General features: G+C 42.9%; 5 protein-coding genes across 9 annotated transcripts in view; 1 reads left to right on the forward strand and 4 right to left on the reverse strand.

Moving 5' to 3' along the window:
• LOC126579807 (RNA-binding protein squid-like) overlaps positions 1–12,581 on the reverse strand; it is a 12,708-nt gene extending 127 nt beyond the window's left edge. The window contains exons 1-7 of one of the 3 annotated variants that reach the window (XM_050243434.1): positions 12,144–12,581; positions 7,116–7,156; positions 6,367–6,641; positions 5,706–5,970; positions 5,428–5,589; positions 1,841–1,918; positions 1–1,318 (exon numbers count right to left, since the gene is read on the reverse strand). The exon at positions 1–1,318 is cut by the window's left edge and continues 127 nt beyond it. In XM_050243434.1, the coding sequence (XP_050099391.1) occupies positions 1,239–1,318; positions 1,841–1,918; positions 5,428–5,589; positions 5,706–5,970; positions 6,367–6,641; positions 7,116–7,156; positions 12,144–12,328 (1,086 nt within the window). In that variant the 5' untranslated portion in view covers positions 12,329–12,581 and the 3' untranslated portion in view covers positions 1–1,238. The remainder of the gene's footprint in view (positions 1,319–1,840; positions 1,919–5,427; positions 5,590–5,705; positions 5,971–6,366; positions 6,642–7,115; positions 7,157–12,143) is intronic. The other 2 variants (XM_050243433.1, XM_050243432.1) reach the window with 2 other exon arrangements.
• Positions 12,582–12,875: 294 nt separating this feature from the next.
• LOC126579804 (IWS1-like protein) lies at positions 12,876–16,350 on the forward strand. The gene is made up of 7 exons (XM_050243428.1): positions 12,876–13,137; positions 13,355–13,453; positions 13,568–14,793; positions 14,892–15,252; positions 15,350–15,642; positions 15,731–15,845; positions 15,954–16,350. The coding sequence occupies exons 2-7, from the start codon at positions 13,397–13,399 to the stop codon at positions 16,074–16,076; spliced, it is 2,175 nt and encodes a 724-aa protein (XP_050099385.1). The 5' UTR covers positions 12,876–13,137; positions 13,355–13,396; the 3' UTR covers positions 16,077–16,350.
• Positions 16,351–16,407: 57 nt separating this feature from the next.
• LOC126579808 (dehydrodolichyl diphosphate synthase complex subunit nus1) lies at positions 16,408–17,896 on the reverse strand. The gene is made up of 3 exons (XM_050243435.1): positions 17,590–17,896; positions 17,071–17,525; positions 16,408–16,982 (listed from the first exon to the last, which is right to left on the reverse strand). The coding sequence occupies exons 2-3, from the start codon at positions 17,441–17,443 to the stop codon at positions 16,501–16,503; spliced, it is 855 nt and encodes a 284-aa protein (XP_050099392.1). The 5' UTR covers positions 17,444–17,525; positions 17,590–17,896; the 3' UTR covers positions 16,408–16,500.
• Positions 17,897–18,355: 459 nt separating this feature from the next.
• LOC126579803 (putative uncharacterized protein DDB_G0271606) lies at positions 18,356–23,979 on the reverse strand. Of its 3 annotated transcripts, none has more exons than XM_050243426.1 (4): positions 23,846–23,979; positions 20,379–22,764; positions 19,908–20,146; positions 18,356–19,830 (listed from the first exon to the last, which is right to left on the reverse strand). In XM_050243426.1, exons 2-4 carry the CDS (start codon positions 22,612–22,614, stop codon positions 19,363–19,365), a joined length of 2,943 nt encoding a protein of 980 aa, XP_050099383.1. In that variant the 5' UTR covers positions 22,615–22,764; positions 23,846–23,979; the 3' UTR covers positions 18,356–19,362. The 3 variants fall into 3 exon arrangements, with proteins under 3 accessions (XP_050099383.1, XP_050099384.1, XP_050099382.1); XM_050243427.1 differs by lacking the exon at positions 23,846–23,979 and adding an exon at positions 23,408–23,576; XM_050243425.1 differs by lacking the exon at positions 23,846–23,979 and adding an exon at positions 23,013–23,134.
• An 875-nt stretch (positions 23,980–24,854) lies between these two features.
• The window catches only part of LOC126579721 (rho-associated protein kinase 1), a 7,791-nt gene continuing 7,645 nt past the window's right edge, over positions 24,855–25,000 (reverse strand). Inside the window, exon 12 of the mRNA XM_050243270.1 lies at positions 24,855–25,000. This exon is cut by the window's right edge and continues 1,388 nt beyond it. The gene's annotated coding sequence lies outside the window, so the exon portion shown is untranslated.

Here is a 25,000-nt window from a genome sequence, read left to right on the forward strand (position 1 = left end):
GGATATTCTTTCTCTATTTTCTCACGAGCATGGTACGGTTATCTTATTCCTATTTTGTTTTGCCTTCTCTCCCTTGACTACCTAATACCAGATTGCTCTAGTCTATCTAAAGTCGCTATCGTGCTAAGACAAGAAATGAACCGTTCGGACATGACACCATTACAATTTGAATGCGTCAGATGACAGTATTTTGTAGGAACCATCGTGTATAAATAAGAAGACTTAAATTTCTTGTTCAGGTTGCTCGACCGGAGGGATCGGGAACTTTTATTTACAATATTCCAAAATTCAATGTGAAAAAGGAGCACTGCACTTCCACGTTGAGAAAAGCTCACTAATACTATACGAATCTATTGAGAATGGCTTCGCAACGCATTCATAGGAAATTGTCATAAATTTGCAAAAACTGATCGCATCCTTGCAAAGGCGTTCATTAGGGACCCCTATGTTTTGGACTATCATTCTAAAATGGGATTGGGCTGCTGCAACATATCGATTCAGACAATGAGCACAGCGCAAATAATTGCATCAACTATGCAGTAATGACTGTGTGTGCTTCACAATTACAACTATTAAATGAATGTGTGCTTTTGTCGCTATCGCAAAAGTCGGAGTCTGGGCATCTTAGGGACGCACCAAAAAACCTACATTTGTAGTACGGGGTTTCTTTAGATGAGTTGAGAAAACTAAAACAGCTGATTCTCAGGCCATGGTTGCATTATTGAATTTCGCTAGACGCTAGAGTTAGAGAACTAATCGCGCTTCATTTGAATAAAAACAAACTGATAAATATTGTCCTGTCCTAGTGGTAGAATTCTAGTATTGTTACAACTTGGGCCTGTCTTATAACTAAAAGAGATGTAATCTATCGCTAGTTTATACAATATTTCTGTTTCATGCTGTGTGTGAGTAAATTGGAAAGGCCTTATAGAACGGATTCATCTGATATACGTCCCAATAGAACCATGTTTAAAGGTATTTTCTTTTCTCGCATATCCTGATGGACGATACATAAAAAGTACCGTACCGAGTAGCAGTAGCCACATGCATAATTATATGACGAATCGCTGAATGACGACGACGAATGCATACTTATATGACGCTGAAATGCTGAGGTGCTCTCTCTCTCTCTCTCTCTCTCTCTCTCTCTCTCTCTCTCTCTCTGTTCCTCTCTGTTTCCCTCTTTCCTTATTCCCTCTTCAACTCTTGATCCTTTCCCAAGATGCTGGGAATTTTGTTTAGTAGGGTGTATGGCGAGGTTGGCGTCCACTACCTCCACCACCACGCTGTTTACCACCACCATATCCACCAGCGCCACCTGGAGAAAGAGAAGGTAAGACAATGATTAGTCATAACCGACCAATAAACAAGCCAGATACGGATGCGTAAATCGTTGAAACATTGATTGATGATAAATTGAAGAGAAAGATTAAAATCTCATTGAATTTGATCAAATAGTACGTAGCTACATCAAAATAATGCGACCTAACACAGATTTGAAATAAATAAATCTCTGACTGAATATTAATTCCATTAGCTTCTTGACCTCCAATGCAAGCGGCTCTATGGTCGATCACGATCGTTCTAAATGATAACAGGCTCGCCGCCTATCACAACTCATCATTCTCCATTTTTTGAGCGGAACTCTTGACACTCAAAGAGCTAAATTGCTATTTTAGTATTCTTTTTTTTTTCGAGGGACAATGTAAGCGATTTGATGGATCGATTTCTTAAAATAAGAAGCCAATATTCTTAATAATCAGAAAGCATAATTTCTTGGGCCGTAGTAAGGATGGCAAATGTGAAGAGCAATTTCAGGCTGCAGCTTAAAATATGCTACCTTTACCCCCTCCACGTGGTCCACCAGGACGTCCTCCGTTCATGTAACCTCCGTCGTATCCGCCATAACCGTAGTCATCTAGAACGGAAATATCGATGAAGAAGCGGTAAGCATGAGGGCTACATAAAACGAAAATAAAAATGGCCCACCACTGACAGTACCACGCACACCGGCTTCTGTTTTGATGTTCATCATTGCTGCTAACCATTAGCGATAGGGGGTTCGATGGCCTGTGGGTCTGTCGGTCGTGCGTGTAATGTCTGTGGTAGGCATTTTTAGCGTTGTTCAGCAGAAGGACAGAATGCTACACAGTTTACCAACAAAGATGCTGCCAATCGACTTAAGCAAATCCGGGTGACACGTTTTCGGATAGAAGAGAGCACCGTTAACAAAATCCCATTTCTCCTCTTATCGTCTAACCTGTCCTGTTGGTAGGTTTGCACAGCATACGATTAAGGAATAATGATTCACTAGACTAAGGATACTACCAGAGAAGATATTTTTAAATTAAATAAAACTTTTCATACTAACACTGAGCACTAAAACATTGATTGATTTAGTTGGATCTGAACGTACAAAAATAAATAATAAACGAGAAAGCGAAACAGTTTTAGTCTAACATATGATCAAGCAAAACGCGCAATAAGTATTAGACTGAATAGTGTCGATGTGTTCATTACTCTCTACTGTTATTTTAAACTCTGTAAACCCTAATCTAGTTGCAAAAAGACAGACAGCACATATTTTTAAATTATGAATGAGTAACGATTTTAAAGCTAATCACATAAAGTAATTTGCTTAATCTATAGCTTATTTTGGGCGAATTTGAGGAGTTATCAATTATGTCAACTACTCTGCATAACTCTTTTTTAACGATATGATCTAACTCCCTCTATCTGCATCCCAACATGTTCTGCTTTGTGCAAGGCCCGCGGGGAAAAATAAGACCGAGATACGCTGGAAGCACATTGTCGTTTCATTAGCGAGTAAGCTAAGGTAGAAAAGGGTATAGTTGTTTGTTCCACTTAGTTTATTTATATATAAAAATCCGTTTTTTTTTCGTCGACAGTAAATATAACTGTATTTACAGTGAATATAAAGTACAGATTTCTTATTTTCCACAATGTATTTCCGTTATTATCTACCTTATTTTCCCTTTTTATCATGTTTTCTACTCACGATTCCCATCGCATTCATTCATTTTTTGTTGTTTGGGATTTTCTTTTTGTTCCGAGAAATGTTTGCCTGTACCTGTGTGTGTACGCGCATACATCAATATAAAAACTTTTGGAAAACTAATAGAGCAAAATAGAGCAAACTCAGCAACTGACTCAATATCGAAGCAATCTTTAGAAAAAGAAAAACACAGCATAATTGTGAGTAAAAGCTACTTCAGAACACAACATGATATTTCGAAAATAACCAAAGAAATCATAAACGGAGAAACCTTAAAATTTTTTAAATCAGTTCTACTTTCATTTCTACCACTAACTTCTACTGATTTCTGGTAATTAAAAGAAAATTAGAAAGGCATCCCCGGCTTGACAATATGAACGTTAATTTTTCTCATTTTTTAAGTAAAAAAAATCGCCACAATAGATACATTGCTGCTGCTGCTACAAAATGCTTTAAAAATGGTTCTAGCTCTTCCAATGTCAACGACAGCATTCTTCAACAATAGATTAATGTTGGACAGTGGTGGTTGTTTGCCCAAAGATGTGTTTGAGAAAATGGGTTGAAGTAGAAACATTTTGAATTAACTACAGCAAATTGTACAGTCCAACTAGAAAATTTCAGTTCATTTGGTCTGTACAAATCAAACGACGTGCACTGCTAGGTTATGAAGATAAGCGATAACGTATAATTGAAACTTTGTACGATCTACGCTACCTATCGAAAGCCAGTTGATATACTTTGAAGCAGTGGATTGCTTAGTAACGAATGTTCCCTGAATGCGCAAAGTGAACCAAAAGTGAGAATCTCAAGCAACGTAGTCTAACATTCTCTCTCTCTCTCCATTTCCGTAGAAACAGTATTATTGGACAAAATGGAAGCTCACTATCAACCATTTTACAAAATGGAAGAATCCAAATATCTCCAACAACTATCATAACATATCCATATCATATATCATAACAATGTACAAACAAAATGTACAAAGATCTATATTTAGTGTAGGATTTACACTGAATCCAGCGCTTACATAAATATGTATACACTCACAAAATTGTTGAATTGAAAATAATGTCCAATAATCCAACAATGCCTACTTCAAAAATAGAAAAGAAAAGAACACGACCTCTTGTCTTATCTCAAGACAAAACAACATATCACGGCTAGGCGTGTTATACTATTACACAAAAAATTTGCAAATGATTGAATGTAGACAAAATAAAAACGGGCCTAACACGGAATTGAACAAAGACAATATAAACATTTACCTTCTTTAACATAGACGTATCATCCATTTGAAGGATTTGATGCTCTCATGAAAAGTCAGGGGGAAACGGCTTTTATATCTTGAATCTACTCTTTTTGCATTATGCTAACTCATTTGGAAGGTGCTTCAAAGATTTAGGCCCAAAAAGGTTAATTGGCTGATCAGTGTCTTGGACTATGTTGTATAGAATACTTTCCATGAATCCATTAAAACATACGGAGCAATATTTTCCCGAAAATGTACATTTTCGAAAAATTGCTTCATCTTAATTCAAGAATATTTTTCGTCAATTGCATTACTGTCTGAACTTTTTCCTTATTTTTGCTCAATTGGTCTCTACATGCTTCAATTTTCTTATACTTGGTGTTTTTAATTCTTTCAATAATAACTAGTTGTGTTTCTTCCCTCCCGTATTGATCTATTAAATGAAGCTCTTTTCAAATACTACTCGTAACTTAGATGTAAAATCATGCATAGAAAGCATATAATAAACATTTTCGCGCATATGAAACACCCCTAAGCAACAACGAGAGTAAAATAGAATTAAAAAAAACTCGTACACCTTCTTTCAGAATTTCAATGGGAGCTGTGACCGTTCAAAATTTAATACATATCGGGACATATAGGCACTTCAGGAGAAGCGGTAAAATAGGAACATCAGATAATCGAAAATTTACCATACAGTTCTAATATTCAAACACGCAACAATCTTCGCTTTCCTAGCTTACGCACAAGGAACAGTTTAAAAATCAAATAGCACAAAACAAGCCGTTCGCCAGATTTCAAATGGTATTATTAGACTCGAATTAAGTCGAAAAGTATATTCAGTATGTCCATTATCAAATCGTGAAACGCATTTTTATAAGCAAACATAAACTAATGCAACTTATGATCAATCGACTTCGATCGACGAAATTCTCCTGTTGCAAGCGAAAAATACTGGTTATGCCAGATCAGTGAAAACTAAAAACAAGAACTATAGAATAATTATATTCAATGCAGAAAAATCAGGAATAAGATTATAGATTATTCCACAAAAAACAAAGGGGAATAAGAGATTAGCCAAACGAGCAATCGCTGCTGCAGAAAAAGGCTAAATTATTTAAATGTTATTGGTGTTTCTTTGGCGAACGATTGTTAAATTTGCCATACCCGTAATGATTGGCATAATCGTAACTAGGTGTGTAGCAACTTCCTCCTCCTCCAAACCCGCCGAAATAATCGCATTGATAATCACCATATCCTCCGCCATATCCTTGTCCGTAACCGTAGCCTCCGTAGCCTTGACCGCCCCATCCTTGTCCGTAGCCTGCGTTTCAAAGATTATAAGCATTAAAAAAGAAGAAAAGTATGAATTAAGTTTGAAATAAAAGTCAATTAAACTTTACGTTTAACACAGCAGTGTAGCTTCTTTAGTCTTCTTACCTTTAGGACCACCTGGTCCGCCACGACCTCCTCGCATGCCACGGGGTGGAGGGCCACGCATACCACCACGCCCGCCCATCGGACCCATGGGGCCCATGTTGTCTGGCTTTGGCGTTGCCTTCTTTACATCTACTTCTTTTCCGGAGATGGTTTGTTTCGGGGTTTTCAGCAATTCGTTCACAACCTGCTCGGAGTCGAACGTGATGAAGCAAAACCCTTTACGTTGATTCTTCTGTTTGTCGAACGGCATCTCTACCTCTACAATCTGTGTCCACCGGAAATGTACGTTAGGAATAAAAAAATAAATAACAATATTAATAACAAGCTAAATAATGATACAAATTGGCTAAATATTTGACCACTTCGCGTACTAATCTTATGTCTTGTTTCTGAGAAAATCAAGGTATGCATTTGCAAGCTATAGAATTGCGTTAAGCTACTGCCGGTAACGTTTTCGCTGGTTCAGAATGTATTTGTGCTTAGATTTGGTCAAGTTCTAATCATAACAAATGTCATAAGCAGAACTGTTCAGGAGTATCATCATTTCCAGCGAAACAATTAACGAGACAAACACGTGCAATACAGAGCGCTCTTATTTTCAAACTATTTCATAACTGAAAATAAATTCAATATGCAGCAATTCGCGACGAGGAACACTTACGTTGCCAAATTGCCCGAAAAATATTTTGATTTCCTCGTCACTGATTTCCGATGTAAGGCCACCAACAAAAATTTTCCCGTAGCGAGCCTTCGCCTTCTTCGGGTCGACCTTTTTGTTGTTGATGACATGATCACCGGCCGCCACGACCTTCTCGATCGAATCGGCGTTTTTGTAAACGATAAAGGCGAAGCCTCGCGACCTGCCTGTGTTGGGATCCGTCTTCACATTGATGCTTTCTATGTCGCCGTAAGCACTGAAGTGTTCTTTAAGATCCTCTGTGGAAGGAATTGTGGGAAGGTGGGTAAAAGATGGAAAAGTAAATGAATGTATTAATAAGAACAGTTATTTTATGAGAAACATCTTTTATTCAATGTAATAACGAACATTGGAATAAAGTATGAAATACAGATGATTACGAACAGGAGTTTGATGAAGATATTTAACGTAAACTTTCAAAAAAAAAAGGGCGGGCCGGTAAATGAAAGTGTTGATGAAAAAAAAATGAAATGTAAAACGAGGATGTATACAAGAATAATATAGATGAGGTTTGTAAGTGGGGAAAGAGGCCATATGTTGTAAAAGCAATGGTTAGTGATAGGATTAGAAGAGAAAGAGTTAATGTAACACAAGATTACGGAAATGAACAGAATGAACCAAACTTGAGGTACGGCTTTTTTAGACATGTAAAATACGAATACTTTGAATACTTTAAGAAAATATTGAATTTAAAAAAGAAAAATTCATATTACTGTCAGATGTTTCCCAACTAAGTCCACCAACGAATAATTTTCTGGAAAAGTGGATGAAAATTTACGAATTAGAACATTTGTCACTATAAGCTGCAGAGAGTTAAATCGAAAACTTATATTTAAAAACAGAAAGACAATTTGACTTCATGTCAACAATGAAACGGCAAATGCTTGACAGGTAAATAGACTTGAAAATAGATTACCTATTACTTTTATTCAAAGAACATCACAAATTTTACTGTTTAAATTTTATTGTTCAGTAAAAGCTTAGCGATTAAACTGCTACATTGAGACGTATGAAACGATATGTGGAATACATTGTAATAAACAATTTTCTGTGTTGAACATTCAGCATGGAACTCGATAATAATTATATGCTTATACATTGATATTCCTATTAGATGATGTTGTATCTTCAGATGATTTGAGAGGGACGGTTGTAAAGTTTTATTTCTTTAACATAATCAATTTCTTAAAAACCAGACATTCCTTTTCGTATTTCTTTTTTCTCGTTACAATACATTATTTTGGTTTATTAGTTTATTTTATATTACATTATTATCCAAATGACAAATTCCAAATCAAATTATTACGGACGTCACAGAAAAGTGGAGTTTCCTAATACGAGAATTCAAGAGAATAGAAACACTGACTGAACCGATTTTCTCTAGTTAGGGAACATTTTAATAGCCGAAATATAAAGAAAACGACAAATACAAAATATAGCTGCTGTTAGATGAAAAAAATTAACGAATTCTTGAAATTATTATTCAAAAAAAATCTTTATCACAATAGTCGAATTCGAGTCTTCTGCAGAATAAATTATGTTAACATGATTTAAGTCCAAGTAGGCATGAGGAGCTCGAGTGTAACAGATGCGTTGTTTGAATGAATGTCTTGTGTATCGCGTATATCACTGTATGTATGTACGTGTGTTTGTTTGTGACTGTCCGCAAGACTTTGAGAATTCTGTGTTCATGATTTGAAACATAGGAAACAAAAGTTAATGACCTTTTAACATCCAAAAATTGAGGCTTGTATAATAAATTCTCTTTACAAAAGACTTCAATTTACTCAAACATATTTTAATGCTCACTTCTCGTGCTAATCTTATGCCTTGTTTCTGAGAAATTCAAGGTATGCAATACAATTACGATAAGCTACTGCCGGTTATGTTTTCGCTGGTTCAGAATGTATTTGTGCTTAGATTTGGTCAAGTTCTAATCATAACAATGTCATAAGCAGAACTGTTCAGGAGTATCATCATTTCCAGCGAAGCAATTAACGACAGAGCACTCTTATTTTCAAATTTTTTTCAAATTTCTTATAACTGAAAATAAACTCAATATGCAACAATTCGCGACAAGTAACACGCACTTATGTTGCCAAAATGCCCGAAAAATTATTTCATTGTCTCGTCACTGATTTCCGATGTAAGGCCACCAACAAAAATTTTCCCGCAGCTTCAAATTATTATTCAAAAAAAAATCCTTATCAGAAAAATCGAGTTCGAGTCTTCTGCAGAATAAATTATGTTAACATGATTTAAGTCCAAGTAGGCATGAGCTCGAGTGTAACAGATGCGTTGTTTGAATTAATGTCTTGTGTATCGCGTATATCACTGTATGTATGTGTGCATGTATGTGAGTGTGATATGTGTACGTGTGTTTGTTTGTGACTGTCGGCAAGACTCTGGGAATTCTGTGTTCATGATTTGAAACATAGGAAACAAAATTTAATGACCTTTTTACAACCAAAAATTAAGACTTGTATAATAAATTCTCTTTACAAGAGACTTCAGTTTACTTAAATATATTTCAAATGCTCATCTGGTTTAAGGTTTTAAGATTATTATTTCTTATTTGATTTATGTTAGCATAAATACCATCTTCTCACGTGCACATCCTGGTGCAGAATCCCCAACACTCTCTCTCTTTCTCTCTTTCAGATGTCCTCAGAGTTCAGGCTTTTTGCACACTTTCTCAACACCTGTCGGAGAGGAACAATATTAGTCGTTCACTCTATGCAGGAGAGGGTTGATTTTTTTTATGTGTCCTAGATAAAGAACGATTACAGGGCAACTTTGGTGAAGTAAAGGGAAACCGCACTATGTCAACATGACGATTCTAATCGAAGAGATTTTTGTGAATATTTCTGTGTTTGCAGGGCCTTTTGCTTAATGAATTAAACTTATATTTTTTGAGAAACGGATAATTTATTTAATGATGAAAACACACGGATGTTAAACAGCAGCAACAGCAACGGCAGCGCATCAGAGCAGGAAGATAAGATGAATTCTAACGTTTGCGACAGAACAGCAACCATTGCCTCCAGGGAACTTTACATAAAATCTTATTGTTTAATTGTTTCATTGGTATTACTTTTGATCGCCAGTGGTAATCAACAACAGCAGCACTAGAAGGACACGCCATCGAACACTCACTTTTTGAAAGAACTTTTTCTGTAATGCTGTCCATGTAATTAATTTGATTTTAACACTTGAAACTCACCGCTTTATTGAATGAATATAACACATTTAAGTGATATGAACAGGTTTTTTGCTTGCTTTGATTGAATCTGTTCAATGAATATACCTCTACAATATTAATGTTTTGACAAATAAATCACTTCAATACGGAACATAAATTTAAATCGTACTTATATACCTGATTGGACTATTCAAGTAAAACGATATACTATCGAATAAAATTTATGAGCCCATTCTGTAATTTGCGTAAATTGAGTGAAGCAACATTTTTCAATTCAAATCATTTATTTGTCGTGTTGTATGAAATTCGATCGTAAAATGCCTTAACCATTTTGCCACAGTTAAGGCTCTTTAGTGAAGAGTTCGATATCATGGCCTTCCTCTTGATATCATTTGAGCAATACATCAATCAAAGCGATTTTGCTATTTTTTTTACATAACTTTCACTTCTGTACAGCGGTTTTAAGAAAGCTGTCTTACTTTATTCAAGTAAAATCGACAAAGGGCGATGACATCGGACAAGTGCTCCTCTTCAAACAAATGTTCTACAACCCAATATAAGTTCACATGTTTAATGTGGTATTTAACAACTGCTGACATTTTAAAATTAAGCAGCGGTTAAGTGAAGCTCAGGGAATGTGACGGTATTGAACGATTAACGGACGCAAATTTCAGCATAGGCCGCTCAAATTGTTTTGCATACGATCAATTATCAACATTGTGCAATTTAATGCAGTGATTTAATTTAACGAAATAGTATTCAGAGGCTAGTGACGTGCTGAGAGAAGAACGAAACATATCTACTGATGTTGTTCCCCCCTTCAATTGAAACGAGTCTGAAGATATTTTCACGTCGGGATCCGCAGGAACACATCCTTACGCACAAAACTAGAATGCAAACAATATTCATCGTGACGTCGTGACGTATTCTGGGTGTTTATTGTTTGGTTGCTATGGTTTCTGTTCAGCAATACAAACCAGTGATCAATGGCATAACGAATAGAACAAGAGAACTGCTTGCCATTAAATTTAACGTCGAAGAGAAGCTCAATTTAAAGTACGGCACTTTTTGAATTAGTCCGATTAAAAATTTGCTAACATCGATATACTTCATTCGTTTTAGAGTGGATTGATAAGAAAGTTCGCTTAGTTGAGACTAAATGTAATCTTATACAATATGAAATAAGAAACGCTGCTGTGATCATATTATAGTCCAACTGTTGCAATATCGTACGAGCGCACTTTTCGAATAAAATTTAAGTTTCAACATTCCATTTGCCTCCAAGTTAAGTAATGGTGCCCGCCTCGTTACGTTCTTAGGTCGCAAGAGAAGCAGGGCATTACTCAAACAAAAAATTCAACACCGGAATCGCTTCAAGAAATTATACCATGATTATAAAGAAAAGAATCTTGGACAATTCTCCTAATGCTTGTTTTTAACAGAAAAACATCATTCCAATACCTTGATCTGTGGTATCTAGATTGGCCGGCTTTCTGATGGAATAATACATATTGTTTATATGTGACATATTGTTTAGCATATTTAACATTAAGACTGCAAGTTGTTGTGTGTTCTGTTCCAGCTATACTCATTTAGCATAGCATAGCATAGCGTACGATTGTCGCATGGTACACCATATTTACATTACCGATCACCCGGTTTTTTTTTTTTCAAATTTTTAATGCTGGCCGGCAAAAGCCTTCCTCCCGATGGAATGCAATTTAAATTGACCGCAATAATTGATATTGTAATAATTATACCAGATATTGGTCACCATTGTCAAAGGTTATAAATTTTTCGAATTTTCGAGATGATGCCACATGTTTTCGAAACTGGTTGCTCGCGCACCTTCGGCGGTAGCCATCTTGAATAAAGCAAAAACGAACAGATACTGGTGGTGTGTGAACCAAATCACAATCCAAAACCAACCTAATGTGGCTAACAACTGCGGGTTCTCTCTAGTATGTTTCAAAAATTAGACGCGTGCGCAACAGTCCGCACTCACCGGCGAAATTTGTTCACTTCTTTTCTTGTTTTATCGACATTGCCGTCACCGCCGCTGCCGCCATCGTCGGATAGTGAAAAGATTACGGATGCTAGATGGTAGAGGCGAAAAGCCGAACCACGAGAAAAAAAAAAATGCCAAAAAGTGCGCTCTGCAACTGGACGATTTTGGACAAGGGATTGAAAAATAGATAGATATACACATGTTTAGCAGGAAAAAAATAGAATTGAGACGTTTCTCGAGACTGAACTTTATTTGATCGGACAATTGAAAAGCGTGCTTAGGCCAGATGCAAATATTATCTCTCAGAGGAAAATGGCGCCGCCGTTAAAACAGCAAACACATGCACGCATCGCGTATGTAACTTTTTACCGTGTGAAAACGAAGAAATTTAATGCAAAGAGGACACCCCGACGGACAGTATCGGGGTGGCATGGAAACGGAAGGAAAAAAAAAACTTTTCATCTAGTCATCCTCGCGGTGGTGTGGCGGCGAGCAACGCCGACACCTTTCCGCCATTCGCGGGGAACTTACCTGTCATCATCACGCACACTGTGGCTATTGGTACTGCTGGTTTCGGTGGTACTTCCGTTGGTTGTGGAAGCAGTACCTTCGTTTGTAGTTGCACTACTTTGATCAGTAGCAGGCTGATTGTTTCCATTTTCCTGTGCAGCCTCCACACCCGCACCATTCATTTCGGTGTCCTGTACTTCTGCCATCTTTTTGCCTACGTTGGTCTCAGCGGATGAGATGTTGGTAAGGTTCCTTTTGCGACACTGCTCAAGAGCTTATTTTTTCACTTGCGCGTAAAACTACCCTAACTAGATCCTGATCTAACGAACTAACTGTATTGTAGTTGGACTGTGATCAATAAAAAGCCTACTTCGACCAACTAATAAAGTTCAACACTCACGGCTTCGACTGAACAACGCTGCTGCACGCGAAGGAAGCCACGCTTGAAAAGAAATTTTCTGCGAAAGAACGCCTCCGATTTTCTGATCCACATCCGCTACCAGCCCGATCGCTCACCAATCCATGCACATTGGTACATTGACGTCACAGTTTCCACACCGAGAGCGCTAGCAGATTCTACAGGTCGCTCACGAACACTAGCATTGCGTAGCATTTGCAGCGGAAGCGTAAAATCGTGCACATTTTCGTGCGCAGTTCGCACATAGTTTATAGCAACCGTTTTATGGCAGAAATGGCCGCCGTAGCGCTTGCTGAACAAGCTGTCATGCTTCCTTGTCAGTTTCGAGAGAAAAACGTAATTGTAAGTTTGGCTTTAACTATTCCTCTGTGTTAAGCTGCGTGCATAGCATAGTTCACAAATATTTAATCTCGGAGTCACAACGATTGAAGCATCATGTTGTGTTAAACTGAGCGCTGTTCGAAGTTGCATCCGCGTGATCGATAATCTGGTTGATTCTGTAGAGTTTGCCGCGATCGCGGGAACCGAGTTCTACGTTCTACGCCGAACCGCTTAACATTCGCTTGTGTGGACACCACGGCGCACCGCACGAAACGGGTAAGTTTTCTATCCCGTCTTATCTCTGCCAAGCTGTTTATCTTCAAGCGATTTTTGGTAATGTGATGGAAGTGAAAAAATATCTAAAAGCCACATTAATCCAGCGTAGAAAACTTTGGATGATGCTGACACTGACAGCTACATTTCCACCGTGTTCAGCAGGAAGTTTATTATCTCATAATATTGTGTCTACCTTTTTCCTCCCTCTGTGTTGCAGCACACCATATAGTTCCGGAGAGAGCATAAAATTCTGCCTGCCATGGAATCGGATAGCAGCGCTACAGCAAAGCACCTCACTGATGACACCAACACCGAGGTAAGCAATCCGGAGTGCGGAGCCAATTGGGATGGATCAACCCCTAGAACCGAGCATTAGTCATCGGTGGTGGTACGTTAACGCTCATTCTTATGATTTTATTTTTCCCCGTAGGTGGCTGCAAGTGAACTCCCAGCAATCACCAATGTGAACGAGCAAATGCAAGCAGGTGGTTCGGAAGATACTGCAAAAGACGGGGTAATCTCTGTTGAATGCACACCGCAAGCGGGAGATCTAGAGAAACCAATCGGCACTAGGGCTGAAACAGAAGGTTTCGCGGGCGGAGACGACGAGTCTAGAGCGAATCAAATTAGTGACGCCATTGAGTGTCCCGGGGAATCGGTTAGTACATCACATTCCCCACGGAGCAGTTCGAAAGTAGCCGAAAACAACGACCAGCCATGCCAAGGGGAAGCTAGCCAATCTCTCAGTCCATCACATGCTCCCAGTAACCTAGAGACAGCAGTCGAAAACGGCTGCACATACTCCGAAGAACAAACTCAGGACAATAGCGTCGTTACTGATAAAAACGAGCCAACTGGTAGTGAACATGGATCACACACAAGTCGCCGAAATTCGCGCGAAAGTCGCTCGACGTCGCGCAGTCCACGCCACGCCGCCAGTCGAAGTAATAGCCGTGATAGTATGTCTCGTTCGCGCAGTCGAAGCAACAACCGTCGTAGCCGCTCAGGTTCCGGATCGCGGTCCCGTTCGCGCTCTCGCTCGCAATCACGATCCCGTTCTCGCTCTCGATCCCGGTCCCGGTCTCAATCGCGATCCCGGTCTCAATCACGGTCCCGGTCTCGGTCGCGGTCAAGGTCCCGATCTCGGTCCCGGTCTCGGTCCCACTCTCGCTCCCGATCTCGGTCTCGTTCTCGGTCCCAGTCGCGATCTCAATCTGGATCGCGCTCACGTTCCCGGTCCCATTCACGCTCCCGTTCTGGATCGCGATCGCGTTCGGTGTCGCGCTCAGTATCTAGATCCTACTCAAAATCTCGCAGCCGAAGCCAGAGCGTGGTGCGTAGCCGCAGCCGGAGCCGCAACAGTTCACATTCACGCAGTGGGCGCTCCAAGAGCCCCTCGATGGCATCGGGGATGCCTGAAGGCGGAAAGCACTCCAAAAAACCAAAGCGATTCGTGGAATCAGACGATGACGAGGAGGACGGTGAGCAAGCCCGCGAACAAAACTCCACGGACCGCAGTAAACATGACGCTGATGTTGAAGATGAGGAGGACAAGGACGGATCGCAAAAAAAGCTGGCCGAGAAAGAGGGTGGCACTGAAAATATTCTCGATTCGGACGATGAAATGCCCAAGGATGATGATGGTAACAGCGACCGGTAGGTACTAATGCGGCTCTTAGCCTGCAAATGTTTCTTTTATCATAGCTCATTTGTTGATTGATCGTTATCGATTGTTCAATTCGTTGTCTACGCAGGGGGGCGTTTATGTCCGATTTCGACATAATGATGGCGCGCAAAAAAGAGGAAAAGTCCCGCCGCCGAAAGCGAAACGATATCGAGCTGATCAACGACAACGATGATTTGATTGCTCAACTTTTGCAGCAGATGCGAGAGGCTGCCGATGATGATCGGCAGCTGAATAAGGAGTCTAAACCAGCTACCAAGAAGATTGCAATCCTAAAGCATGTGATGTCACAGCTCATCAAAAAAGATCTGCAGCTAGCGTTTCTGGAGCATAACGTACTGAACGTGCTCACCGATTGGTTGGCCCCGTTGCCCAACAAGGCCCTACCATGCCTGCAGATTCGAGAAAATATTCTAAAGCTGTTGGCCGATGTGAGTTATTGACCCGCAGCAGACGACGTTGGCGCTGTGTAAAGCCAGTCATCATGTTGCTGTTGCTAATACAACTTTTTTGATTCCAATTACACAGTTTCCTGCGATTGACAAGGCTTATCTAAAGCAGTCGGGCATTGGCAAGGCAGTAATGTACCTCTACAAGCATCCGAACGAAACGAAACAAAATCGCGAACGTGCGGGACGTTTGATCAACGAGTGGGCTCGGCCCATCTTCAATCTAAGCACTGACTTTAAGGCGATGACACGAGAGGAGCGTCAACAACGTGATCTGCAACAGATGCCCCGTAAGCGTCGCCACTCGCCGGAACCATCGACATCGGCCAGTAACAACCAGAAGAAGGGGTTGCCATTCACTGAGGCAGACAAGTACGTATGCTCCTATCCTTCCTCGTTTTGTTCTCACGTAACGCGCTCTCGAAATGTTTTGTATCATGCTGCTGCCACATTTCCACAGAGGAGCACTGCGCCCAGGTGATAAGGGTTGGGTACAGCGAGCTCGTGTTCCTATGCCTTCCGACAAGGAGTACATTGTACGCCCAAAATCAACTGTCGACACCGACATGACTGTTGTAAGTTATCATACGATAAAATTTTCATACATCATCATCGTTTGTGCGAATCTTTAAAGACTAACATACATCTACTCGTTATTTATCTGTTTCATGTGGACTGGTTAGGTCGCGAAAAAGAAGCTGAACCGTTATGAGAAGCACTTGAAGAAATTCATCGATAAAAAGCGAATGCAGTCTAGCCGCCGAGCAGTAGAGATCTCCATCGAGGGTCGTAAGATGGCGCTGTAAGATCGCACGTGATAGACGGATGCGGCTGTTGGTTTTAGGACGCCAGCGATTAATTTCCGATCCAGTAGGTTCGGAGTATTAATCTAAATAAACCTTTTTTTTTTCATCTAAGCGTGCGAAACCGAAGTGCTTTGGAAAGAAATATGCACAGACACGGTTACTGTCCTCTTCACAGTACTCCCCGTAATTAATTTCATGCTGATTCTGTTAAGAAATTTCTATCAAAAGAAGAATGAACTAAATGCGCGCACATAGGATGCAGAACTAAAACTTACGCTCCTGCCCTTTCGACTTTCAATTTAGTGATCATAAATGATATACTTTCATCACATAAATGCATAAATGATATATTTTCAACATGGCCTTTCATTCTGACTATCCAATCACTTCGTCCATTCTCGCGGCGCCGATTCCGTAGCCGTGCCTAGGTGCCAAACCGTTGCTGACAGCGAGAAAATTTGAGCAAGCAGTTCATAAAGTGCAGCACAGTGATGTCCCTCAAGCGCAGCTCGAGGGCCAAGAACTCTGTCAGTCGGATCTGCCACGGTAGCAGTCCATAGGTGGAGCACAGGTCTCCAAAGTAGAGGGCTAAATCAGGATCCGGAATGTGATGGTAGGCGGCTTGCAGTTGCTGATCCAGGTACTCAACGTTAATATCACCGATTAAAATGTTTCGGCTGCGCACCGATTCCCCGAGCGAACGGCTTAACACCACCAGCCCTTGCTTGCCGTCGGCTGGCGAGTAAAACGATACCGTGGTTTGGGGTCGTTTACCAGGTGGAGTCGATTGGGACTTTAACATAGTTGAAGGTGGCGTCGATGTTGTCCAGACGATATTGTCACTGGCATTCAGCTGCAGTGTCTGGACACAGCGGACCAGATTTTCATGATTGCGTTTCAAGATTCCTGCAAACCAGATTGTTCAAAGAGAAGGATTATAACAAAAATTCGGCACCAAACACATAAAAAAAAAGGTTATTTACGGATCGATTACCTCGATGGTCGTAAAAACTAACGTATTGAATGCCAGCGGAACGGGACCAGAAAACAAACTGCGACAGTAAACGATAGTCTGGTTCCTCTGGTCCTAGCAGGACGACTAGATGCTTGGGAATCTTGGACACCGTTGCAATATGCTGCTGAATAAACAACTGCGAATGGCCAATCGAATAATAGTTTTGCAGTGCCGGCTGTTGCTGCCACCGTAAAAGGGTGAATACAGCCCGGCGGCACCAGCGCACTAGGAGCGCCCAGTACTCTAACCACGTGAACATAAAGTGCAGCAAGCTCCAGATGGTGACAATTAATGTGTTGACAGGCTGAGGCTTAGTTTCTCGAAGCCACGGCTGCATTGTTGCTCGCGACATCCTCGTCGGATAATGCGACCGGCTGAAGGACGACCAGACTCCTTGGGCATAGAAATAATAGCGTGAAGCCTGAAGCACACGACTGTAAAAAAAATAATGCTTTCAATCATTTCTAACAAAATTACGAACAACATGATGAAACTAACCAGTACCGCAAGTGTTTTACGATGCTCTGATTGCACACCACTAAGCAGCTGCGATATGATTTCTCGCTGATGCAACAACAAACATTACAAATCAGTCGGGAAGTTGGTCGGTTTCTTGTACACGGGGCACCTTTGATTTACGTTTCAGGGTTTGAGAACGTGAATGTTCATCACGAAACCAAAACATCAAAAAACAATTTTATTGAGATTAAGTATTAAGAAATTGCATCTTTCGTATCGTATTCGCATCGCAACTATTTTAGAATCCCTACTTCACTAAGAAGGCGAGGCGCACACACACGGTGGTTTTAATCCTAAACCAACAACAGGCTGTGCAGCAAAATTGTATCGCCATTTTGCTGTTCGGGCAATGTTCGTTCAAAATCCTTGTACCGGCATTCATCAGTAAACTCCCGAACCGACGATTTTTCACGATAAATTGGTAGCTTTTGATCTGTTTGAACAAAACAGCTGTTTTGATCAAAACATATTATACAAAATATATATACATACATGATCATCCCTCTCCTCTTCCAGCTATCAGAGCTTAAAAGTTAATAGCTCTTTTATCAAACATGCTCAGAAGACGACATATCCTCTTTAAAGCGCATTTTGGTCTCTCGGAAATAGTACTCAGAACTAATACATGTGTGACAATAAAACATTTTGGTGTACACACACCATACCCATCACATATACCGCGTGTCTGCATCAAGTTCGGATTTCCGCAAGCTTGTCATCGAATAGTCTAGGTGTAGTGTTATTTTTTTCGTATATCTACGAGATTTCTAGCTATAGTTTTGTTTTATTCCATAATGTTTCGTTTGGCTTCCATGTACGTTAAACGGACGCGCTGCTATCTTAAATTAAGATGTGTAAAAAACATAATTATCTCATTTTGTGTGGGATTCGCTCATATGTATCCTGCCATAATACCTAGAGAATGACGTACTTTTATATGCTTGTTGTTCTCGGAAGTGTACGTGTATGGTGAGAGGTGTATGCATGCTCGGGTGAATTATAAATGTAAGCTACTATTAGGAAATGAACTAACTGATCAGCAGAGCTAGCAAACGAGCAAGTAGCCTTTCCCTCCATCTCGGTGATCGCCATAGCTCACATTCACGGTAGGAAAATTGTATCAAAAATGGATATTCTTAATGTAGGACACATTCTGTTACGGTAATCTCTGCCTTAATTTGTTGACACTACTTCTGCACTACAATTATTACGTCTTAATTCTTTGCCCTATAGCCGTTAATCGCTTCTCTTTGTCTTTTTACCGAATTCTTCACCTTTCTGCTTTACGTTTCATTCCCTGCTAACACCGCGAGTCGGATAACCTTGGAAGGAAGAAAGGAAAAGCTATCGAAAGCTGTACCAACTATCTCATCTAGGACAGAGTTTGGGCTCGATCGCTAATAGTGTTCAGCAATGTTTGCAAGGTTTTCTTTTCTGTTTGTTTCTTGTGGTCTTCCGCTCTCTTACTGCCTGATTAAGCGCTACTAAGCCGCCGGAACGGCTTAGCAAGAGATACATCCAGTGTTTCTGTGTCTTGTACCATCGTTCTACCACCCATATTGACCTTCTTTTTTTTTCATGGACAATTTTTTTTGCATTTAAAAAGAAAAAAAATCACTAGACACAAATACGCAATGCGCACGAATACCTACTGTACGCCGTTTTCAAGCGCGTTGTTTTGCGATCTGTTCCTGTGCAACACAATCAACACTCAATCATTCGCTTCTATCGGCTAGAAATGTTTGTCGCCTATTAATAGCCAGAACCAAAGCTACGGTTACTGATGCCCGATGCATTGCCGACGGAACGTTGCGCGTTCACGTTACTGCGATCGTTCCGCTGGCCGTAGCTGCCCCCACCGCCACTGTTACTTCCACCGCCATTGCCACCTCCAGCGCCGCCAGTGCTTCGGTTCGGGCCACTGTTACCGACCCCTCCTCCGCTGCCTAGATTTCGTGGCCCCCCACCACCACTACCGCGGTTCATACTGCTAACGCCCTGTCCCCCACCCAACGGTCCGCCACGCGATTGACCACCACCGCCCCCACCCGCTCGTCCGCCCGCTGAGCCTGAGCCGCCGACGCTTCCTACGCTGCCATTGAGGCGCCCACCGCCCACACCGCTACCCCCCGTTGTGTCATTTGGCCCACGGACGCGAGTCTTTTTCTCCTCGACGTTGAGTTTCTGCCCATCGGGAGAATTATCGGGGAAGTAGAGGGGCTGAAGAAGATAGAGGAACATTGATTAGTCGAGTAAAAGCAGGGCTGATCCGACCGTAGCGAATCCGCTGAACACACCATATGCGATAGGCACGTTTGCACCGAGCTCGGGTCCTCGTAGGTGATGAAACCGTAATGCGGTGGCGTACGGACTCCCGGCAGCTTTTGCACCGTCTTGGAAAGGATCCGCAGATCAACGACCGTGCCGTACTTGCTAAAAAGTGTCTTTAGTTCTTCCTCCGTGGCGTGGTGAGGTATGTTACCAAGAAACAATTGATGATTGTCCCCAAACTGGCCAGCCGAGCTTTGCCGTCGTTCTGTGTGGATAGTGGGGGACAGGAGTTCAAAAAAAAAAAAGAACATATTAGAAATTGGCGTGAGTTACTAGCCCAGGCTATTACGGCGCATTTTACAGCTCTGTTTGAATAAGCTAAACGATGGGATTGTAAGCTAGATATATCCTCGCTAGTAATATCACACCAATCACTAGGCCAAATTAAACATGAAGGAAGGAGCTCTGCAATGGCGCTGACCACACTGAATTCTTACCCTCGCTGTCATAGTTTTGTCGTCCGTAGCCACCGGAAAGACGATTATCGTGTTGTCTTAAACCTCCAGCACTGCCCACGCCGCCGGTACCGTTGGAGCGCATCGAGCGCTGTGGCCGCTGCTGTTGTGGCTGAACAGCCATACTTGCACCACCCTGTTGTCCAGCGCCGAGCGTATTCGAATCTTGCTGCTGCTGACGGTCATGATTGAACTTGTTGTTGACGCCGAGCACGCCACTCATGGTTGCAGGTGCGGCAGCACTATTGCCCGATATCACTGGCGCTCCAACATCTCGCTGGCCACGGCTCCCCGGCATGTATGAAGACGGATGTTGCTGCTGCTGCTGCTGCTGCTGCTGCTGATGTTGCTGCTGCTGCTGCAGACCTTGGCTCTGCTGTTGCTGGTTTTGATGCTGCGGTTGCTGCTGCTGTTTTTGCTGCTGTTGTTTCGTTTGTTGTTGCTGCTGCTGCTGTTGCGGTTGATGTTGTTTCTGTTGCTGCTGCGACTGCTGCTGTTGTTGTTTTAATTGCTGCTGCTGTTGATGATGATGAGGCAGTTGCTGCTGTTTTTGTTGCTGCTGCTTCTGCTGTTGTTGTAACAGTTGTTGCTGTCCTGGTAGCTGCTGCTTTCCTTGTTGCTGCTGTTGCTGTGGCTTCTGCTGCTGCTGCTGCTGCGGTTGTTGGTTTTGTGCCTGTGGATGCTGCTCCTGCTGTTCCTGATTTTGCTGTTGTTGCTGTTGGTGGTGAGGTTGTGTTGCCTGCTGCTGTAGTGTTTGCTGTTGCTGCGGCTGCTGCTGTGCGGGTTGAAGCGGCAATTGCTGCGTTTGTCCGGCCGTGTTGAGCGATGCTTGGATGGCGGATGCAAAGGTGAGTCCACCGGCTCCTACACCAGACTTCACCAAATTTGCATAGGTTTTTGGTTCTATCGACTGTAGCACGGACTGCTGTTGCAGCTGCTGCTGCTGCTTGCCACCGAAATAGCCACCATGATGCCCAGCTGGCTGCTGCGAATGGGAAGGCTGGTTTGGAATTGAGGCCGGCTGCTGCTGCTGCTGCTGCTGCTGCTGCTGTTGGTTCTTATGGTTTTGCTGAGCTGACTGCGACGGATGGTTGTCAAGATCGTTGGATAGACTGCCGCTGCCGCCAGCGTTTGAACCCTGCAGCGTGCCTTCATTCGCAATGCTGCGATCGTTGAGATTGAGCGAATGTTTCACTGCGTCCGCCTCGCCGGCCATTATTCGAGATGGGTGCTGCTGGGTAGGAAACCCGTGCTGCATAGCCGTTTGCGATTGAGATGGGTTTGGCTGTTTCTGGTTGAGCACACTCATAGTGGAGAGAGACGGATCGATGGTGGTCGATTGCAGTGTAGAGGAGCCAGTGGACGTCGTGCTACTCGCTAGTAACGGGCTTCCAGTTCCGGATGATACACTTTTCAGTAGATCATCGTGAAGTCCGTTCAGTTGGGGCTGCTGAGCCGTTTGCTGCTGCTGTTGCTGGGGCTGTGAGAATGTTTGCTGCTGGAGAGGTGGTGCCACATTCGTTTGTGCCGATGTTGGCGTAGGTTGGCCACCTGCAGCAGGTGATCCATAGTTGGGTAGTAATCCCGCACCAGTGCCCATGGCATTCGGTGGATAGTATATCGGTTGGAGCGGCTGTTGCTGCTGCTGCTGCTGTTGTGGAGGGACCTGCGTATGCTGCTGCTGTTGGATCCCGCCAACACCGATGCTCGTCGGACCATGCTTCGGTTCCGTTAGGCACTCGTTCATTCCGCCGTCCGGTCCTTCCTCGTCGCCGTTCGCCCTCTCCACATCATCTGCATCATCGTCCGCGTAGATGTCTTGATACCGGAAGATGTCATTATGGACGTAGTACTTCTTCGGCGACTGGGCTGCTAGAACGAACGTTTGGGTAAAGCGCCGCATCGGTTGACCATCATTAGAGAGCTCGCCCGTCACCTGCACCACCACCCCATTGCCAAGCGTGGCCTGCGCGTCCACCTGGCTGATTTTGGCATGACAGTCGCGGAAGTTCAGCTGCTGGATCTTGCCGTGGATCTGCTTTTGCCCGATCACCAGTGCCGTATCCTGGTGCTTCGAGTCTAGCCCGCCGTGCACGAAGCTAGAAGAGTTGTTGTAGAACCGGTGTAGGTGGTCCGGTGCCTTGTTGAGCAGCGTATAGTATTGGCGCACGAACTCGCGGCCCACATTCTGCGGCGATGGCTGCGCATCCATAACCATTTTTTACTTGCTGTGCACAGTGGCGGTGGTCTGTGTTAGGATTATTGTTGTTGTTGTTGTTGTTGCTGAAGCAGTAAATCCAATGAAAATGCTTGAAGAAATCCTTCGAGCGATCTGCTGTGCCTGTGATTGCTGTTGTTGAAACGGGATCTAAGGTTCAGAGAAACGGGGTAAAACCAAAAAGCACAACGAAGTTGTTTATTAGTGTACTTATTATTAGAGATGTAACAGGGATTGTGGTATCGCACAACATTTCAAACCCATATCTATTATACTTTTGAGGTGTAGCCTCTTTCCATTTGAGACTCAGAAACATCACGACCACCACACACACACACACACGCACATAGAACAAAGCCCAAAAGCGCACAAGAGTGTAATGGAGCGACAATTCGTACCGATCGAAGGAAAGGGATAGACGGTCGGGAGCAAATGGTAGCAGAGAAATCAAAAAGATGCGGCATTAAAAATCCAAGTCCACTGACCTACGCTAGCCGCCATTTAGGACGCTAGCCGTCATTTAGAACTTTATTCTAGGGCTTGATCGATACAACCTTAACAAACTGTAACAGAACAAGGGAAAGCGTGGGCAGAGGTTTAGAGGAGGCGAAGATGGAAAAACAATAGGACTGCATAGAAAAAATGTGAAGCGAATGAAGTTGGTTTAGCCGGATATTTCACAGCACACAAACCACAGCCACACATCCACACATCCACACACTCACACCCACACACACAAGCGCGCGACCAAAGAGGTAGTGCGGCACACAGGACAGGGGAAATGAAAACGCACTGTTCCAGCTTTCCGCTGCTTTCCGGTTTTTCCACAAGGTTCACAACGCGGCCGCCTCGCTGTTGCTTTTTGTTCCGATTATCCGGGTGCCCGTCCGCAAAACCCGGGTTTCGGCAGCACCGGGGGCAACGAGGCCGGTTCGTCCGAGCCGTTTAAAAATTACTGTAGTCTTGTGGTTTTTCGGTAGGCCCTTGGCTCTCACGGCTACGGATGTAGGCAAGCCTCAACCCCGCTCGCCCCCCGTTCCTCACACCAACCACCTTTCCTGGCTTAGCTATGATGGGCTTAGCACGCACAGTGGCGATACAGCGATGGAGCCAGAAAAGCGAGCAAAGAACCGCCTCGCCAAAAAGTTAAATGGCACTCCCGTTGCGGGATTTTCCGCTATTGAATTTCCCATCAAAAGGACACTTAACTGCCTATAGGAGGTTACGTTACCTTACGTTTCCGTAGCGTTTACAGCACGGGTTGACGAAACTATCGCTGAGGCGCCGTGAACGCGTCTTCCGACCCCTTAATAATGACTGTTCCGATGCTTACATCGATCGTACACAGACAAGCGCGCTTGCCCCCTGCTCACTGGTCGTTTTCGTCTAGCTTTAACCAGAGGGGTAAAAGGAATCACGCTACAGGAGCATCGTACGCGGCTGAAGTGCGCATGTGTGTTGGTGTGCACATTCTTATTACTGCAAGGTGGAAAGAATTTGCCGGTGATTAGCGGAATTTAGCGGAATCGCTCAGAAGCGTACGGCGGAAATTCTAGGGAAGCGGAAATACGGCCGGCAACGCGTTACAGTTACGAGTCGGGCGAGTCGGAGCATCTCGGTGGGATGGGCGATAGCGATCCCGCCTCGATTGTACATAGGGAGCATTGCCTTCAAAGCATATTCGTGTCATATTATTCAGTCGTCAATATGGATGGGTGCGGGCCCATCATGGTATGCCGTCGCCGCAGCTTCCAATTGTCTTTTTCTGCAGCACGAGTTTCGCCATTCGATTTTATCACCGTTTATAACGCTGTGTTGAGAACTGCGTGAGCCGCGCTTTTTGCCTTGTTGTAAATCACAGCACATGTGAGTGAGAAGCAGGCACTCCGGGTCCGTTCTAGAAAACTTATGCGAGCGCGCCAGATTCGCGCGGAATTTCTCCCACATTTGCGTTTTTTTTTAACGCGTAAGCATTGGCGGGAAGGGTTTTAGTGGGTATAGGTCCGGGCTCCACAGAGACCGGAAATCCCACACTACCGGCTAAGAGCTCTCAGCCTCCTAACGGTGCATATGAAGGTTTCCCGCCCAGCATCGAAAAAAAAACACCCACGGCTAACGCATAGACGATCAACTCGTACAAAAGAACAAAAGTAGCTTGGACATGTACGGATACAAAATATCCCGTAGCTCCTCCAAGTGAAGGACGGAGAACGGAGAACGGAGAAAGAATTCATATACTATATGTTCAAAACAAGATCACTGTGCAGAACAGCTCTCTTGTATCATTTATTCATTGGCTAAATCCATAAAAACGTTCCATGACGATTGGCATCACACCCCAACTACAGATACTTCTACGCATGACCCGCATGCTTCGATTTGCAAA

Source organism: Anopheles aquasalis, chromosome Y, assembly GCF_943734665.1.
Source record: "Anopheles aquasalis chromosome Y, idAnoAquaMG_Q_19, whole genome shotgun sequence".
In the NCBI taxonomy this organism is placed as follows: domain Eukaryota; kingdom Metazoa; phylum Arthropoda; class Insecta; order Diptera; family Culicidae; genus Anopheles; species Anopheles aquasalis.

Coding starts and splice junctions, on each gene's coding strand:
- LOC126579804 (XM_050243428.1), top strand. CDS start 13,397: ATGGAATCGGATAGCAGCGCTACAGCAAAGCACCTCACTGATGACACC. Junction 15,643..15,730: donor CCATTCACTGAGGCAGACAA/GTACGTATGCTC, acceptor ACATTTCCACAG/AGGAGCACTGCGCCCAGGTG. Junction 15,846..15,953: donor TCGACACCGACATGACTGTT/GTAAGTTATCAT, acceptor TGGACTGGTTAG/GTCGCGAAAAAGAAGCTGAA.
- LOC126579808 (XM_050243435.1), bottom strand. CDS start 17,443: ATGTCGCGAGCAACAATGCAGCCGTGGCTTCGAGAAACTAAGCCTCAG. Junction 16,983..17,070: donor TAGTTTTTACGACCATCGAG/GTAATCGATCCG, acceptor TCTGGTTTGCAG/GAATCTTGAAACGCAATCAT.
- LOC126579803 (XM_050243426.1), bottom strand. CDS start 22,614: ATGGTTATGGATGCGCAGCCATCGCCGCAGAATGTGGGCCGCGAGTTC. Junction 20,147..20,378: donor ACAAAACTATGACAGCGAGG/GTAAGAATTCAG, acceptor CTATCCACACAG/AACGACGGCAAAGCTCGGCT. Junction 19,831..19,907: donor AAACGTGCCTATCGCATATG/GTGTGTTCAGCG, acceptor TATCTTCTTCAG/CCCCTCTACTTCCCCGATAA.